We start from the raw sequence: 19,536 nt of genomic DNA, 5'->3' as shown, positions 1-19,536 counted from the left end.
TCTCTAGCGCAGTGTGTGTGTCTACTACCAGTAACGTTAGATTTATATTACCATGCTCTTCAAAAAGCACCACAGATGAAGTGTATAGTATGAGTAGGAAGTTGAATAATTTGAATTTAAAAAACTAATATTGTTTAGTCTCTTTTACAATAACCTACGATTTTAAAATTTTATGTCAGCTTCTTGCGACAATAGAGTGCACAGCAAGTAACTGAAGAAGCTCTCTAGCGTTAATGCAATCAAAATTAGGGTCTTTTGGTTTGTTTTCTTTTTTAAAAGTATATTGTTAGTCCAAGAAACATAATTAACAACAATTAAAACGTCTAAGAACCCATTTATTTAGCAAGTCTTGGAAAAACTAAAAAAAAAAAGTCAGTCATGGATTCAACGAAGACATTTTCATTACATCGAGTACGAAATATCACCCACGAATAGATAAATGGGATTCAACGAGCAAATAATCCCCATCTTAACTATAATGTTTATTATTTTATTTTTAATAAGATGTTAAAAAAAATGTTAATTTCGTTTGCAAATATATACCTAAATACCTCATTAGTTTTTTTGTAATTGTATATATTTGCTTGGTAGAGTTTCTTTTTTTTTTTGGTCGCGACCTTGCTTGAATAGGATCTACAGAATAAGATCGTACTCTTTTATCATTGGCCGTCAAGGCAACATAGCCGTAATATATATAGAGTTTTATAATTATAGATTAAAGTTGTGAGATTAAGCCAGAAACTTAAATTTGTTATTATTATAGAAAATAAAACTAACAGCCAACAAGGCAACATTTGGAATAGGGAAAATTGATGAATTTTGGAAATATCTTATATAATATTGTAAGGTTCTCTTTTGACAAGTTCTAAGAAGTTGTCATTTGATGCAAGCAAGTTAAACTGGAATCATTACTTGCAATTCACTGTATTGAAACTTGAGAACAATGAATATCTTTTCAAATTGATCCCAGTAGAGCTTCAGAAAATCGTCTTCTTTGAGATCTAACGAATGCTTCATATCACTCCAACCAGACCCGAAATAACCTTGTACGAATCGTTTTCCATTACGTCATAGACTTCCACTTGAACACCGCTTAGCAAATCTTTATCTGTAACATCTTTTTCCACTAGAAAACCGTTTTGCAAAACATTTATTTTCATCCTCGTGAGGACAGACTCCACTTGTGCTTTCGGTAATACCACATTACGAACAACATCGGTCTTTGATAACTTCTTTGTTATGATCATAGCCGGATCTAATGGATCTCTGCTATAGTTCATCTTGATAAAAATTTTATAATAAGTAGAAGAATAGGTATATTTTTGTGTTTTCGATGCAATATATATAATAAGAGAAACCACTTCTAAAATCTCTTCCTTAAAATGCCTTAATTTAATACTCCACTCCTAAATTCCTTAGTTGAATAACACACTCCTAAAAGTTCTTGTATTTCTTTAATATGAAAATGGAAGAAAATTTTGTACCAATTATTGATTTATAATTTTTCCATTTTGTAAAACAGAGATAAAAAGTTTACATGTGTTATAAAATTAATGTGAATATCCATCGCAACAAATGTTCCTCTTCATTCAGTCCATCACAACAACAGACTCTCCTAATGAAATGCATGTAACACTTGTTGACCAATTGTTACCAACCTTTCTATACTTGTCTTTGTCTCCTCCCACTATAAATAGGAGTTATGTAAAAGAGAAGCATATAGTGATAAATCTTACTATTTCTTTAAGTTTTTCTCTAATCTTATATAATAAAGTAATGTTCTCTTTTGACAAGCTCTAAGAAGTTGCCATTTGACACTCTTTTCTTGTAACATGTGTTATTTTCTCTTTCATATATTTAGTGTATTTTTCAATTAATTTTATATGACATACATTATTTTATTTATATTTATATTTAAGACAAAATCTAATTTGATATTATACATTATAAGATGTTTTTTTTTAATTTGTGTAGTATATTGTCCAAAATAATGAATTTTTTTTTCTAAGAAGTTGCCATTTGACACTCTCTTCTTGCAATATGTGTCAGTTTTTCTTTAATATTTTTAGTATATTTTTTCAATTAACTTTATATGACATACATTATTTTATTTATATTTGTATTTACAACAAAATATAATTTGATATTATACATTACAAGATGTTCAACATATTTTTTAATTTGTGTAGCATATTGTCTAAAATAATAATTTTCTCTTTTATTTCTCTTTTCCTTTATTTCTTTATTATAATAGATATATAATATGTTTTGTTTGAAATTCCTATCAGATATTATTAGTTACATTAAAATTTATATTTGAGAAAAAATAATAAATGTAAGTATTTATGAACCTTCTCACATATTTTATTAAATTTCATATTCTACCACATATTTTGTAACTCTCGTATTAATTTGATTACTTTGAAATTCCTATCATATATTTATAGTTATATTAATTAAAAAAATTATACTTAATGCAACTAATTAATTTATTTTTGGTGAACCTTCTCAGATATTTTACTAAATTTCAAATTCTATTACATATATTGTAACTCTCATATTAATAATCATATACATCTCTAAGGTACTAAATTTCATTTTATTGAAATTATTTAGTTATGTCATATGTTGACACTTTTGTATCTTCTATAGTATTATTAATATTGTAATAAATGACAAATAACAATTAGAAACATAATAAATATTAAAATATATTAATATGTATTTATTACATTTTTTTTTGTCAACCATTGGGCCACAACTGGCCGGCCCATTAGCCAAATTCCTACATTCGTAGGAAGCGGGACTCGATCCCTGGTGTGATTGTGCCTTCTACAAATGGACTTACCTCCTGCCACTGCACTAAGATCACTTCACATATTTATTACATTTTATAACTCTCATATAGCTTATGTAACTCTTTACAAATATAAATTGATATAAGGATTAGTGCATTAACTACCCAATTAAATAATGAATTTATAATAGGCTTCTAACTCCAATTTTCCTTATAAGAAGAAAGACACACATCTCAATAACCCTCATATCTCAAACCTCACATAAGTTTGTAAATTCTATAATTCTTTTTATTCAACTAACATTTTCTGTGTATATCATTATTTTTATATAATAAAATAAACTTTTCATAATCTCATACTTTAAAATGTGTCTTAGACTCATTAGCAGTTTGATTTTGTCCTTCTGGGATATTTATTTTTATTGGAGCATTTATAGTTGGTATATATGATTTGATTACACTTTTTGGGCCAGTAAACGTGTCTAGCAATTGATTTGCTAAACTATGTAAATGAATTATCTTTTGGATTTTTAATTCATGCTCTTTAGTCTGAGGATCAAGATAAACCAATGACAATTGATTCCAATTTATATATTTTTCCAGCTGTTTATTTTCTCCCCCTGATGTTGGAAAAACAGACTCATTAAAATGACAGTCTGCGAATTGAGCCTTGAATAAATCCTCTGTGGATGGCTCTAGATACTTTATTATTGATGGAGAATCAAATCCAACATATTTCCCAACCTCTTTTGAAGTCCCATCTTAGTTTGTTGTGGTGGAGCAATTGGAACATATACAACACATCTAAAAAATTTAAGATGGGAAATATTTGGTTCCTGACCCAGAACTAATTGTGGTGGGGAGAACTTATGATGACTTGTTGGTATGATGTTAATCAGTTCTGCCGCATGTAATATAGCATGTCCCCAAGCAGATATAGGGAGTTTTGATTTCATTAGTAATGGTCTAGCAATCAGCTGAAGACGCTTGATTAGTGATTCTACTAAGCAATTTTGTGTGTGAACATGTGCTACAAGATGTTCAACACTTATCCCAATAGACATTCAATAGTCATTAAAAGCTTGAGATGTGAATTCACCAGCATTATCAAGACGGATTGTCTTCAAAGGAAAATCTGGAAAGTGTGCTCGTAGGGTAACCAACTGGGCAAGTAATCTTGCAAATGCTAGGTTTCGAGTTGATAACAAGGATACATGTGACCATCGACTAGATGCGTCAATTAAGACCATAAAGTACCTAAAGGTTCCACATGATGGGTGAATCAGCTCACATATATCTCCTTGTATGCGTTCCTGAAAATTAACTTGTTCAAAATTTATCTTTGCTGGCGAAGGTCGTATAATCAACTTGCCTTGTGAACAAACAATACATGAAAAATCATTAGGAATAATCTTCGGGTTTTTCAATGAATGACCACATGAATTCGTTATTATCTTTTGCATCATTGTTGTGATGGGGTGACCTAACTGTTCATGCCAAACTTTTAAATATTTTGTGGACTTCTAGTTACTATAGCATTTGCTTCAATTATATTAATTGTAGTATAGTAAAGCCCAGTGGAAAATGCAGGCAGTCTTTCCACAATATGTGATTTGAAGGTATTCAATGCTACCTTTGCTCATTGTCTCAATATGGTATCCATTTCTGCGGATATCTTTAAAAACTTAATAAGTTTCTTTGAGACTTAGGAGAGTATAATGCATCAACAATTTTTAATTGTGTTCCCATAGGCAATGATACATTAGCTATTCTAGAGCATTCAATTATCTTTGCACTACCAGTTACGGTACTTACACTTGCTTCTTTCATTGTTAAAGAGGAGAAATAACTCCTATTTTCTAAAATGGTATGACTAGTTGCATTGTCGGCCAAGCATAAATCTCCACCATTCATTGTTCTTCAAATAAATAAACAAAAATAAATTAATCTGATATAAGTATTACTTAATTAAAATATAAACAGAAATTCATAAATAAGTAAATATCTTAATAAATCAACTTTAACCATGTCTCAATATACATAAATGCATATAATAAAAATAAATCTGAAATCCAAATAACTAAAAGCCAAAGACAATAAAATAAGAGACAAGGTTGAATAAATCTAGCTCAGTTTTTCTCCACTACAGTAACATATATTCGGATATGTTGATTTTTCTTGTTTGTTACCACCTTTGTTTTCCCACTTCTGGTGAGAGTGGTTCTTAAACTAAACCCCACGGCCACAGCCTTGACCGTATCCACGTCCACGACCACGACCTTGACCATTATTATTGGTCTTATCATAGGATGTCACATTCTCTTCAGGGAATGGAGCAGGACCAAATGGGCGTAGTCCATGATTTTTCAACAACAGAATGTTTTGTTTCTCAGCCAAAAGGAGACAAGAAATGAGTTGGGAATACTTCATGAATCCCTTCTCACGGTCCTGTGTATGCATGACAATGTTATTAGCATGAAAAGTGGAAATTGGCTTCTCCAACTTATCTGCATCCATGACTTTCTCTCCACATAATTCCAATTTGGAAGTTATTTTGAACAAAGCTGAGTTGTACTCACTTACAGACTTGAAGTCTTGTAATTTCAGGTGAGTCCAATCATAGTGAGCCTTAGGTAAAATCATAGTCTTTTGATGATCATACCTTTCCTTTAGATCATTCCAAAGGATTTGTGGGTCTTTCACACTCAAGTATTCATTCTTGAGATCCTCATGGAGGTGATGACGAAGGAAAATCATAGCTTTGGACTTGTCCTTGATTTGAGTTTGATTTCTTCTTTGATGGTGTCAAGGAGATCCTTTGAATCTAAATGAATTTCAGCATCTAGTGCCCATGCCAAGTAGTTGTCTCCACTGATGTCAAAAGCTCCAAATTCAAGGCTCGTAAGTTTTGACATGACTTTTAGCTTCAAAGAGTGTGCTGATAACGTGTTATAGATAGATATAAGAGGAGGAAGCTATTGGTGTCTTATTCCAATGAATGAAAGGTCCTTTATATAGCAGTACAAAGAGAGGGTTTTGCTTGATGACAAAGTAAACCTAGTTTACAAGTAATTCTAGAAACTTATAGAAGATGGGCCTTATAATGGACATCAATCTATTATTCATAACACACTCATCATTTTAATACACTTTGATGTATTAATTGCAATATAATTTATGTTTTATTGGTTAAACAACACGACCCATGTTTTTTTTGTATCAATCAAGCATCCCATACTACTTAATTAAACCAACCACATAAACATTACTAACCAACCATAGCACCAATAATAAACCAATATCCAATAACATGCACAACGGAAACATAACTCATAACCAACTCCAGTAAAATATCAACACGATATCATTCCTAACCATTCTATCCAACAACCTAGCATACATTTATACAAAGTTCCAACAACATATAAACATAACCACAACACAATAACCGAGACTCTAGATCATCCTCCTCCTTATCGCCATGATTCCATGTGACATACCTGCACACCACAAACAACAATTGAGATGTGTGAGTATTATCACAAATACTCAGTGAGGCGATCCTCCAATCTACTAAGATATACACACAAACGAAAATACAAACACAATCAATGCACGAAAACAAGCAAACGGAACAATTCTGAACATATGCGTAACTCTGGGACCTTGCCTCGACCAATGCACTCTTTGCGTCAACCGATGCAACATCTTTGTATCGACTGACGCACCCCTTACGCCGACCAATGCAACCTCCAAATCCCTAGCTGCATCGACCAATGCACCCCTCGTATCGATCAACTAAACCTCGTGAATTCCTAACTGCATCGATCGACGCACTCTTTGCATCGATCGACGCTTTCTTTACATCGCTCGATGCAGTCGTGCAGAGCTTCGCTGAACACGATCGCCTCTGAATCCTCTCGGCTCCATGACACCGAATCCGACCTCAACATGCCACAACCACCACGACAACCACGCACAAACAAACAAACAAGCAATCAAACACCAAAAACACACACAAAACACACATCCAATCGCTTAAATAAGCCATGGTCACGCACTCACCTTGATTTAGAAAGAAAATAACGAAGAACATCAAGATCCAAACGTCACTCCACGTTCAGATCTCCCTTCTAGCGCTCAGAACACACCAATACAAGCCTAAAAACCTTCAGAAGAACCTTCAGGAACTCTCAAGAATCATTCAGGGACTTTCTCCTTTTCTCTCCTATTCTCTCTAGAACGACAAGGAGGCTAAACAAACTCCCAAAGTTGACCTTCTCCTTAAATACCACGATGTCTTTCCCAAATTCCAAACAGTTTCAAACTGACGATATAAACTGAATCAACCGAACCAGAAATTGTTGGTGTCGACCGACACACCTATAGTGTTAATCGACACCCACCCTACAGCCGTCCATTTGGTTTGCGGGAGTTACAATTGGACAGCATATTTTGTAAGTAAATATATTACTTATGAGGTATCATTTATCAATATCGTGTATAATTACCATAACATTGTAATTTTCAATAATTTTTCAGTAATTCAAAAATAAAATATTTTGTTTTATAATTTTAAAACTAAAGACAATTTTATTCTTATATAATTTCAAGATATTAAACAATAATGATATTTTGTTTTTCATTAATAATAATAATAATAATTATCACAATTTATTTAATATTAATTCTTTAAAATGTAACTACCACGATGTTTGTCAAACAAATTTTAAAAAAACTATCAACATATTAATACACTTTAATGTATTAATTCCATACAATTTCTATTTTACAAAAAATGAGAAGAAAAAAAAAACACAAAGAAAATGTATGGCATATTTATTCTTTGAAATGTAACCATAACTAGCTCCCATGATGTTTGACCCAAAAAAAAAACTGAAAACCTCCCATGATACTAATGATATATTGATACCACAAATTTTTCTACAAATCGGAAGACAAATTCTCATCAAACATCATATTCTACCTCTCACATAAATTTTAAAATTTTGTAATATCAATTTTTATATAACTTAAATATCTTAACTTTTTTTCTTTTATGTGACTTTTGTAGATTTTGAAATGAATAAGTAAAGTCAAAGTTTTAGAGCATATATGAAAAAACTAGATGAATAAGGTGTAAGGCACATGACATGACTCATCCTCTTCAAGAAGAGACACAAGGTATTTCGTATCTTCTTTACGTTTTGAAATTAGTAAATGATATTTTTTTTGGGCAAAAGTAAATGTTGTTTAGAATGCTTATTTTGTGTATCAATACTGTACTTTGTTTCTTTTGATATACTAGATAAATTTTAATACGAAAATTTAATTATAGATAATTATTCATAAAATATAATAGATTTTTTGTTTAGAGTTAATATATTCTATTCTAATATTAATGTTAATTATTATTGAATATATTTAAAAATAACTAACCATATTTTATTACGTTCATTTTAACATTGCATGGGACTTTTTCTAGTAAGCTATATAATGAACCTATTTTTTTCTTTTTTTTTACGAATGATGGTCCCATAGCTACTTCACTTGTGTGTAGGAGCAGTTGCTTCGATGCGAGAGCAACTATCTTTGAGAAGAGGAGGGAAGAACGGATTTAGCGGAAACATATGTGGCCAACACTTTGAGTCTACATCCGAAAACGCTTTGCAACACATATGTCCAACATTACCAAACTTTCCTGTGAATACTGATTTGAATATCTCAGCTACACAACCTTCGACACTAGAGAGTGATGACCAGCATTTTGTGATATCAACCGGAGAACCAGAAAGAGACAATCCAGGAACATTAGAGAGTTTATTAGATGTTGCAAGTGTGGGAGCAGCTGCATTGATGCGAGAGCAACCATCCTTAAGAAGAGGAGGGAAGAAAGGATTCAATGGAAACATTTTGGGCCAACACTTTGCATCGATTTCGGTAAACGCCTTGCAGCATGTCCGTCCAACATTTTCAAACTTACCAGTTAAAGCCGATTTGAAGATTTCGATTTCGCAACCTTGAATGCTAGGAATCGACGACCAACATTTTGTGAGATCAATTGGGGAGTCGGGAGAAGAAACCCAGGAATAATATGGAGTTGAGCAAGGCCCGGCCTCACTAAAGTAGTGGCACACAAAGCCACTACAAGAATCGTGGAGAGAAGCGCTTAGATCTTACCTTCCATGGTAGCTATTGTGATATTTTATGTTTATGTTTTTAATAAAAAAAGAGTCGATTGTTTAATTGGGATGGTTTGAGGATCATTACAAGCATGAAACAAACTATTTATATGGTTAATACGTGGAAAGAAAACGTTAAATTTATTCCAAGAGTTACACTCGTAGAATTAATCGTCCGTTTAAAACACCTGAAGTGTTATACTTTGCAAATGTAACTCAAGTCCTGACGTTGACTGTGGGATTAGTAAAGGTAACGAATTTAAATATGATCTATCAATAATTGGTGGCTGATTCATGCAGGCCCATGACTGACCACATGATATCCGGTTTTGTCTATTACTCTTTTTGTTGATGCATGTTACGATACCATCACGTGTTGCACAGTTGCACTTACACGGGAGGTTACACTTGCCCGGTCATTTGGTTCCCCAAATAGCGACACACTATTCACCACGAGCCACACTCACCAATCCGTTTAACGGGTTTGTGCCTTTTTATACTTCCAAAAGACACATCTCAGAAATTAAACAAAAGAAGGAAAAAGACTAACAAACAATATTTCCGGTAATTAAAGAATAGTACAAGACAGAACCCAAAGAAGAATATGGGTGATTTTGGATCAAATGGTTCGTCAAGCATGAGCATTGTGATGTATCCATGGCTAGCCTTCGGTCACATGACTCCTTTTCTCCACCTCTCCAACAAGCTCGCAGAGAAAGGTCACAAGATTGTTTTCTTGCTTCCCAAGAAAGCACTAACCCAACTCGAACCTCTTAATCTGTTCCCGAATCTCATCACTTTCCACACCATCGCCATCCCTCAGGTCAAAGGGCTCCCTCCCGGTGCCGAAACCAACTCTGACGTCCCCTACTTATTGACTTATCTGCTTAGAGTTGCAATGAACCAAACCCGGCCAGAGGTCGAGACCATTTTCCATAAAATCAAGCCTGACTTGGTTTTCTTCGATACTGCCCATTGGATACCGGAAGTTGCTAAACCAGTGGGTGCTAAAACTGTTTGCTTCAACATAGTGAGTGCTGCGGCAATCGCGCTGTCTCTCGTCCCTGCCGCTGAGCGTGAAGTCATTGACGGGAAGGAAATGTCAGGGGAGGAGTTAGCTAAGACCCCTCTAGGTTACCCGTCTTCGAAAGTAGTCTTGCGTGCGCATGAAGCAAAAACCCTAAACTTCATGTGGAGGAAGCGTGAGGGGACTGCTTGTTTCTTTGACGTGAAAGTTACCACGATGAGAAACTGCGACGCGATAGCTATAAGGACTTGTCGTGAGACGGAAGGCAAATTCTGCGATTACATTAGTAGCCAATACAACAAACCGGTTTACCTAACTGGACCGGTACTCCCTGGATCCAAACCTAATCAGCCCTCTTTAGAGTCGCGATGGGCAGAGTGGCTAACCAAATTCAATCCTAGTTCGGTTGTGTTCTGCGCTTTCGGTAGCCAACCCGTTGTAGACAAGATAGATCAGTTTCAAGAACTCTGTTTAGGGCTAGAATCAACCGGTTTACCGTTTCTGATTGCAATTAAGCCTCCTACGGGTGTATCAACCGTCGAGGAAGCGTTACCGGAAGGATTCGAGGAGAGGGTTCAAGGACGTGGCATTGTGTTCGGAGGTTGGATTCAGCAACCGTTGGTGTTAGACCATCCTTCAGTGGGTTGTTTTGTTAGCCACTGCGGGTTTGGTTCGATGTGGGAGTCTTTGATGAGTGATTGTCAGATCGTTTTGGTTCCGCAGCACGGAGAACAGATATTGAACGCGAGGCTGATGACGGAGGAGATGGAGGTGGCGGTTGAGGTGGAGAGGGAAGAGAATGGGTGGTTCTCTCGGCGGAGCCTCGAGAATGCTGTGAAGAGTGTGATGGAGGAAGGTAGTGAGGTCGGTGAGAAAGTGAGGAAGAATCATGACAAGTGGAGATGTGTTTTGGCTGAGTCTGGTTTTGCTGATGGTTATATTGATAAGTTTGAACAGAGTTTGATTGAACTTGTGAAGTCATGAATTGATTTCGTTATTTACTATGTTATAATAAATGGATTTGGTTTGGGTTTGATTGAACTTGCGGAGTTCTATCATTAATTATTAACCCTAGTCTGCATGCTTTTCACACAAGACATAGTAATTATATACTAATTTATAAATATGCTAGAGGTCACGATCATAGCAATTTATAAATACATTAACTACCTTGAGTGTCACGATCTTTGCAATTTTCATAAGATTAGGGAATATTTTTAGCTTCCGGAAGCTAATGGTATTTTTATTTATTTGCTGCAGGTAACATTTTTTTAACTATAACATAGGTTAGGGAATAATTTCCGTAAATTAAATACCAAAAGGAAATATAGATTATTAATCAAAACTTAAATTTAGGAATATTCGTAACAAACTTGAATCATTCAATTCATACCAGTACTCTCCTAAACTTCAGGTCATAACTAAAATCTCATCAGTAGAAGCACAAGAACCTTAAGAACAAGATTAGAAGAAAAAACTAAGGAACATAAACATATAAATGGAGTCAAAGTTTCATGCTTTTATGTTCCCATGGTTCGGTTTTGGTCACATGACTGCATTTTTGCATCTGGCTAACAAACTAGCTGAGAAAGGGCACAAAATCACTTTCTTGCTTCCCAAGAAAGCGCTGAAGCAACTTAAACCTCTCAATATCTTCCCAGACTGCATTGTCTTTCACACTCTTACCATCCCATCCGTAGATGGCCTCCCTGCTGGCGCCGAGACAACCTCGGATATACCGATCTCTTCAGGGAGTTTTCTCGCCTCGGCTATGGATCAGACACGCAATCAGGTCGAAGAAGCGGTTTCTATAGGTAAACCGGATCTTATTTTCTTCGATTTTGCTCATTGGATTCCGGAAATAGCTAGAGAGTGTGGAGCCAAGAGTGTGAATTTTATAACCATATCCGCAGCATTTGTAGCTATCTCGTTTGTCCCTGGTCGTAGTCCGGATGATTTGGCTGTTCCTCCCCCTGGTTATCCTTCGTCTAAGGTGTTGCTTCGGAGACAAGAAACGAACTGCTTCTCCTTCCTCTCACATCCGTTTGGAGATAATACTACGTTTTACGAACGGATCATGATAGGACTTAAAAACTGCGATGTCATTTCTATAAGGACTTGTCGAGAGATGGAAGGAAAATTCTGCGATTTCATCCAAAGCCAATTTCAAAGAGAGGTTCTCTTGACCGGTCCAATGCTTCCTGAGCCGTACAATAGTAAACCACTTGAAGATCAATGGAGGCAGTGGTTGAGCCGGTTTGAACCAGGATCAGTAGTATATTGTGCATTGGGCAGCCAAATCATTCTTGAAAAGGATCAATTCCAAGAACTTTGTTTAGGAATGGAACTGACAGGTTTACCATTTCTTGTAGCGGTAAAGCCACCAAAAGGCTCCTCGACAATCCAAGAAGCCTTACCAAACGGGTTCGAAGAGAGGGTTAAGGGGCGTGGAGTGGTTTGGGGAGGATGGGTGCAGCAACCATTGATATTGGCTCATCCGTCAATAGGCTGCTTTGTGAGTCATTGCGGTTTTGGGTCAATGTGGGAGGCTCTAGTGAATGACTGCCAAATAGTTTTCATTCCACATTTAGGTGAACAAATATTTAACACTAGACTGATGAGCGAGGAACTCGAGGTCTCGGTGGAGGTAAAAAGAGAGGATTCAGGATGGTTTTCGAAGGAGAGTTTGAGCGGTTCGATTAGGTCTGTGATGGATAAAGACAGTGAGCTTGGTTACCTAGTAAGGAGAAACCACGCCAAATGGAAAGAGTCTCTGGTTAGTACTGGGCTAATGAATGGTTATGTCAATAAGTTTATAGAAGCACTACAGAAACTAGTCTAGAAGAGAAAGAACATGAATAAAACACTTTTTTAAAGAAACTTGGTTTGCCAAAATGACGTTATATGCATGGACTTTTGAAGTTCTAATCTCTCAAATTTCAGTTTCTATGCTAATTCTACACTCTATATATTCCGTAATACACTAATACGTAACACTAAAGCTTGCTGCCCGGAAACGTATATGTATTTTATCATCCCTTACATCACCAGTTTTATTAATTTCTTTTTCTTTGATCCACTAAAAATCGCTCTTAATATTGTTTTGGACTTCTGGCCCCAATATATTTTGGAATGGCTCTGATCATACAGTACATATATCAAAGCATAGATGAAGAGATATTTCACTAATAACTAAACATATAAATCTTTCGATGGAATTAGTGCCACCATTAATCAAACTTAACAAAACATTTAATTAAATTTATCTCTACACACTGCGCACAAGGAAGGAGACCTTCGATAAAGCTTAGAAGTCAGTGAGGCAGATTGAGATTTTTTAATAAACCTTGACAACGACTTTTTTAGTAAAATGCTAAATGTAGACCAATGTTTTTAAAACCGGACCAAAAAATGAATTGGAAGTCGGATCAATTAGTTTACTGGTTTGTTTAAATTTTATAAATATAACATCTATTTTTCTATAAATATATGAACAAATTATACATAATGAAGTACTAAACAACTAAAATTAAACTTTTAAATGATTAGATAAAATAACTAAGTGATTTTTCTATAAATAACAATATTTAATTTTAATTTGGTTTTAGTTTGAAATAATTTTATATTATTTGATACTGACCCGTTGGTCCAACCCACCGATTCACGGGTTTTTAACGGAATTTTCTAATTTTTTACGGGTTTTTAGTTGTCTGGTTTTTAGAGGTAATCTGGACCAGAATGTCTACCGGATCGCGGTTAGACTTCCGGTCCGGATTTAAAAACATTGAAAAATTATTCTCTGAATTAGACGGGAAAAATGCATATTTCCATATTAAGGCCGACAAAAAATAAAATGGATATTTCTTCTTTTTTTTTGTCGGCAACAAGTTTTTATTTGATAACACAGTAATTTACAACCACGATATTACATAACCGGACTTAGCTATTCTAGCTTCCTTTGCTAACTTATCCGCAGTTGTGTTTACATTACAAGATATTTTAACAAAAGAAATATTGGCATAAGTGTGACTAAGATACATAATATCCTGCAGATAAGTGGCAAGAAAAGAGTGTTCATTCTGGCACTTCTGCTCTTTTTCCATAACATACCCAAGCTTTTGAAATAAAGTGGATGCATCCCCGCAAAACTTCACATTGTTGTACCCAAGTCTTACGACATGAGAAACTGCTGACCTTAATGCTTCAGCTTCAACTTCAAGGGGTGTATTCGTTGGGTTAATAGATGCACTACCTTGAAGAAAAACTTTATGATTTGCGGTATAAAGAACCCAGCCAATTCCTGCAATTTCAGTAGGAGAAACCCATGATCCATCGACAAAACAATAGTACTCATTGGCCTTCAAATTAAGCTCTCCTTTGCTTACAGATTTTGTGAATACCTGTTTTTCTCCCTTTTGAGATTTCCCCGTCTCTGTTTTTTCTTGATTAGATAATAAACTATCTTTCCACTGTTGTAAATCCATAAAAGCCTTATTGATAATGTCTGGAATCGATAGCTTTTTATTCTTGAAAAGAAGATCATTTCTTGCTTTCCATATATGCCAGCCAATGAAAGGGGAAATGCTTACATCCTTTCTTTGGTGGTTATTAAAACTAAGCAAGAAATCTACGTTCTGATGGACTGAGTTCGAGAATGGGGATGTACCTGAGTGAAAAGATCCAAGGGAAAGACTCCAGATTTCTTGACTTACTCTACACTGGAAAAGCAGGTGGTTAGTACTTTCTATAGCTTCAACACATCTTTGACAGTTATCATCTCTTAGTATTCTTCTCTTCTTAAGATTTTCTGCAGTAGGCAAAGCATTATGAAGACATTTCCACCAGAAGTGCTTTATTTTTTGTGGAACTTGTTGGTTCCATATCTTTGAAAACGTGTTGGAAGCTATGTGATTTTGAACAGAATTTACCAGGAGGGAAGCATCGTGAGAGAGCTTATGCTGAAGATGGTATCCAGATTTAACTGTGTATACACCATCTTTTGTATGCATCCAACTGATGACATCAGGAGATCTTGTAATAGTAGGACGAATGTTTCTGATGTGAGACGCATCTTCCTGATTCATGATGCAATGAAGAAGCTCCTCATTCCAATTACCCTGGTAAAGTAAGTCACTAACTTTCAAGTGGGGAAACATGTATGCGCCTGGTTCAGATAGCGGTTTTGGTGGATTTAGAGGGAGCCAATTATCATTCCATACTTCGATTTGTGCTCTGTTTCCAACAATGTATTTTAGGCCATGAGAAATAAGTTGTGTACCATGAATAATGCTTTTCCAAGCATAGCTCGAGTTTGTTTTGGCTGTTGCTTTCAGGAGGCTTGTCTTTGGAAAGTATTTTGCCTTAAATACTCTTGCCATAAGCGAAGTCGGCTGTTGGAGGATTCTCCAGCTCTGCTTAGCTAGAAGAGCAATATTAAAATCTTTCAAATCTCTGATTGCTAATCCTCCATCCTTTTTCGAGTCACCAATTTTTTGCCAAGCCACCCAAGGGATCTTATACTTGTCCTTATTAGTTGATCACCAAAAACGTCTCATAGCTTTTGTAATCTGATCAATTATTCTTGAGGGAAGGAGGAAGCAAGACATGCTATAAGTAGGGATGGCTATGACAATTGATTTAAGTAGCACCTCTTTTCCTGCAGGGGAGAGAAGTTTAGTATACCAATTATCCATTTTTTGCTCTATTCTCTGTGCTAAGTAAGAAAGAGCATTAGTCTTGTTTCTTCCAATGAATTCAGGTAGGCCAAAATATCTCCCAAAACCTTGCGTTTTGTGAATCTTCAACATGTGACAAAATTCTTTTTTTTTTTATTCCAGTCAAAACCTTTACTAAATGTTATAGCAGATTTCTGAAAATTTACAGCCTGACCTGATGCTTGCTCATATTGATTGAGAATTTCCAGCAGGGTTTTACATTCCTCCTCTGTAGCTTTGCAGAAAAGCAATGAATCATCTGCAAAAAGTATCTGTGAAATAGCTGGGTCATTTCTGCTGGCTTTAAACCCATGAAGTTTTCCCAAACGAATGTTTTCCTGAATTAAAGCAGATAAATCTTCCGTGCATAACAAATAGAGGTATGTTGAGATAGGATCACCTTGGCGCAGACCTCTCTGTGGCTTTATGAGACCAGTTGTCTGGCCATTAATAAGAACAAAATACGATACTGTAGTGAGGCACTTCATAATCCAGTTACACCAAACTTCTGAAAAAAACCCATTTTCTTCATAACTGCCTCAACAAAAGACCATTCAACTTTATCAAAAGCTTTACTGATGTGTAACTTTGTGGTAAACTCTATTTTTAGTATGAAAAGAGTGCAGAAGTTCATGAGCAATTAGAATGTTATCTGTTATCAATCTACCAGGAATAAAAGCACACTGATTTGCAGATATAATGGTGTTCAGCCACGGTTTAAGTCGATCAGCTAAAACTTTCGATAAAATTTTATAGGCAACATTGGCAAGACTGATGGGTCTATAGTCCTTAACTTCGCAAGGTTGATCGAGTTTTGGAATTAAACAGATATGAGTACTATTTATCCTCGGATCCATTTGATAATCGTTAAAAAACAACTTAGCGAAGTTAAACACACTTGCATGAATTGAGGACCAATGATCTTGATAAAAGCCAGGATTAAACCCATCAGGTCCTGGAGCTTTGTCTCTTGTCATACTATGAACATCTTGATGAAGCTTCTCCTCTGTAACAGGTTTAGTTAAATCCTAATTCATTTCACTTGAGACACGAGGCTTTATATATTGTATCACTTTGTCCATGTTGCCTTTATTCTGCGATCTATACAAGGATGCAAAATAATATATAATGACTTGTTGAATACCTTGTTCAAATGTCCAGGCAATGCCATTTGCATCCGTTATTGCAGTGATTATGTTGTAGTTTCGCCTCTGTTTTATTTTAGCATGAAAAAAATTTGTGTTTCTATCCCCAGCTTGAAGCCATTGAACTCTGCTTTTTGTTCTCCAATATTCTTCCTCCAATCTGTATTCATTGGTTACGACAGATTTCAAATTATTGATCTTAAGAAAATCCAGAGGATGACAATTATACTGTTCTTGGAGCTGGATCTTCAACTCCTGAATTTTCTTTGCAGAGTTGTTAGCGTTTTGCGACCTCCATCTCGAAAGGCAAGCTCTGCATCGCATTAAAGCTTCATGAAATTGATCTGCCGGAAGATTAGAACACGTGTTGTTCCATGTCTTCAATAACTCTTGTTTAATCTCCTTATTGAATCTCCACCTATTATCATATCTGAACAAAGGGAAACCTTGCCTTTTTTCTTTAGCAGTATGAACCAATAAAGGCCTATGATCAGATCCTATCTACTCGAGTAGTTGAGCATAAGCTTCAGGAAAAGCCTCTTGCCAGTCAGCTGAGGCTAATGCTCTGTCAATACGCGATTGGATTTCATAGGAGTGGCGATTCCCCAGCCAAGTGAACTTTCCTCCAATCGTTTTTAGCTCATGGAGACCAGAAGTGGATACCATTCTTCTGAAATTTTTAAACGATGTTTCAGGTCTTCGAGGACCTCCTAACTTCTCCTCATTACTCTTGATATCATTAAAATCACCTAGCACCATCCTCAGCTTGCTTTTATACAGATCAGCCCAAAAAGACATCTTATCCCACATACTACTGCGTTGTTTTGGATCAGGATCCCCATATACATACGTAAGACAAAAGGTTGGAGAACCTGCTTCTGATATGTACATATCTGTATAGTTCAGAGAAGGTGAGTCCAAAAAATCAATTTGCACTTTGTCGCTCCAAAAAATAGCCATCCCTCCTCTAAGCCCATCAGAAGGAAATATATAACTATAAGGAAAGCCTAGATCCTACCCTAAAGTATTTACATACTTATAACCATTTTTGGTTTCTATGAGGAATAAGATATCAGGCTTGTAGGTTTTCCTGATATCTTTTAGATATGGAATTGTCAGGGGATTCCTCTTAACCCCCTGACAATTCCAATGCATTATCGTCATTCTGGAAGGAGTGGTTTCGGGGTGTCCACCCTCCCCTTTATCTCATAATTATCTTGGAATCTTGGCTTTGAAGTTGAGGCTTGATCCTCAGTTGGAATCTCTTCCCCCTTCCTTTTCTGACCCCTATCCATTACCCTTGTGGGTTTGTCACCAACCTCTTTTTCTTGTGGGATGTTTTGATGAATGTATTCGCCTAACACTTCTGACTGATCTTGGAGAATAGGATCACCTTGTGGTATTGGTTGGGTCAACATAGGAGCTTCCTGCAAGATATTTCCAGAAGTTTCATCTTCACGGTCTATGGCTAAATCCTTCTGTTTCCCACTAGGATCTGCTTTGGATGTAGCCCCATACTCCTTAATGGTGATAGGAATAAAATCAGGAGTAATAAACATATCATCAACATCACACAGTCTTGGAGGAATCATGGCTCTTATCGTTCCCATAATTGGAGTTGATGAATCAGCATTGTCAGTCATATTTTCATCATCACCTTGAAGTTCTTTTTGCAGAGGTTCAAAGGCACTCCGAATAGCTTGATCAGCTAGTTGTGGTACCTGCTCCGCATAATCACAGACTGATTCAGCATGCCGCAGTGATCCACATTGAAAGCAAAATTTTCTCAGCTTGGGGAAGACAAATCTCATCATTATTGGTGCTTGAAAAGGATCAAACTCAATATATCTGACGAAGATCAACCTAGTATTGATATTCATGCTTACATGAGCCCACACCTCCCCATCAGATTCCGCAGTAGGTTCATTGAATCTGACTTCATCAATATGACCTAAAACACCTTCTACTTCACAAACAACCGCTTCAGACCTGAAATCTTCTGGTATATTGAGGATTTTCACCCAAAACGAGATTTCAGTTAAGAAAGTTGATAAACTACGCCTTGTCCATCGATCGACTGCTACCATCCAAAGATTATAGTGCCATGGACCATTTTCTAGGACCGTTAGTAAATGATGCTCTGCTTTAAAAAAGAATTGGACTGTACCATCATCATTAATCCTACTTGTTACTCGTCCTTCTAATTTCCAAGTTTTTGGAAGAGCACCTTTCATTCCAATTGGTTTCTGATGTTGGGGATTTAAACATTTTACAACCAAGCTTAAGCGATTATTGACTTCCCGGAATCTCATAGCTTTCATAGACATCTTCATAGGGGATCTTTCCAATCCAAGGTTGAGGTTTTGCATAGCTTCCTAAAGATCTTTCGCCATTTTCTGTGATCCACTAAATATAGAAGACCGGTACCACAACTGGAGAGTAAAACCTGCAGTAAACGGATAAGAAAACCGCCGGAAAGTTAAGTCGATGGTGAATCGATGAAAAAGAAAGTTTTTTTTTTTCTTTCTTTCTTTTAAATAAAATGGATATTTCTATAAACTGTTATACAATTTTTTCATATATTATTGTTGTTATTAGTTGTGGCCACGCGGAGCTCTATTGACTATTGTCCACGTTTCACATATTATTGCCTTTGATACTGAAACGTTGA

The 19,536-nt window shown here is 35.8% G+C and overlaps 5 protein-coding genes and 2 pseudogenes across 5 annotated transcripts; 2 read left to right on the top strand and 5 right to left on the bottom strand.

Annotated features, from left to right (window-relative positions):
• Window positions 1-894: 894 nt before the first annotated feature.
• Window positions 895-1,280, bottom strand: LOC147935416 (B3 domain-containing protein At5g54067 pseudogene; annotated as a pseudogene).
• Window positions 1,281-4,921: 3,641 nt separating this feature from the next.
• On the bottom strand, window positions 4,922-5,712 carry LOC147935415 (uncharacterized; annotated as a pseudogene).
• Window positions 5,713-8,343: 2,631 nt separating this feature from the next.
• On the bottom strand, window positions 8,344-8,724 carry LOC104725925 (uncharacterized). Its single transcript, XM_087473475.1, has one exon. It carries the CDS (start codon window positions 8,707-8,709, stop codon window positions 8,344-8,346), a length of 366 nt encoding a protein of 121 aa, XP_087329601.1. The 5' UTR covers window positions 8,710-8,724.
• A 786-nt stretch (window positions 8,725-9,510) lies between these two features.
• On the top strand, window positions 9,511-11,047 carry LOC104725924 (anthocyanidin 3-O-glucoside 2'''-O-xylosyltransferase). Its single transcript, XM_019232477.2, has one exon. The coding sequence runs from the start codon at window positions 9,584-9,586 to the stop codon at window positions 10,988-10,990; it is 1,407 nt and encodes a 468-aa protein (XP_019088022.1). The 5' UTR covers window positions 9,511-9,583; the 3' UTR covers window positions 10,991-11,047.
• A 435-nt stretch (window positions 11,048-11,482) lies between these two features.
• LOC104725923 (UDP-glycosyltransferase 79B6) lies at window positions 11,483-12,921 on the top strand. The gene has a single exon (XM_010444674.2). The coding sequence runs from the start codon at window positions 11,505-11,507 to the stop codon at window positions 12,846-12,848; it is 1,344 nt and encodes a 447-aa protein (XP_010442976.2). The 5' UTR covers window positions 11,483-11,504; the 3' UTR covers window positions 12,849-12,921.
• A 4,445-nt stretch (window positions 12,922-17,366) lies between these two features.
• LOC147935414 (uncharacterized) lies at window positions 17,367-17,756 on the bottom strand. The gene has a single exon (XM_087472973.1). It carries the CDS (start codon window positions 17,754-17,756, stop codon window positions 17,367-17,369), a length of 390 nt encoding a protein of 129 aa, XP_087329099.1.
• A 269-nt stretch (window positions 17,757-18,025) lies between these two features.
• On the bottom strand, window positions 18,026-19,192 carry LOC147935413 (uncharacterized). Its single transcript, XM_087472972.1, has one exon. The coding sequence runs from the start codon at window positions 19,190-19,192 to the stop codon at window positions 18,026-18,028; it is 1,167 nt and encodes a 388-aa protein (XP_087329098.1).
• Window positions 19,193-19,536: the final 344 nt, after the last annotated feature.

This window comes from Camelina sativa, chromosome 11 (genome assembly GCF_030686135.1).
Source record: "Camelina sativa cultivar CO46 ecotype springtype chromosome 11, ASM3068613v1".
Taxonomy (NCBI): Eukaryota; Viridiplantae; Streptophyta; class Magnoliopsida; order Brassicales; family Brassicaceae; genus Camelina; species Camelina sativa.
This window is presented reverse-complemented; position numbering and strand designations above follow the sequence as displayed.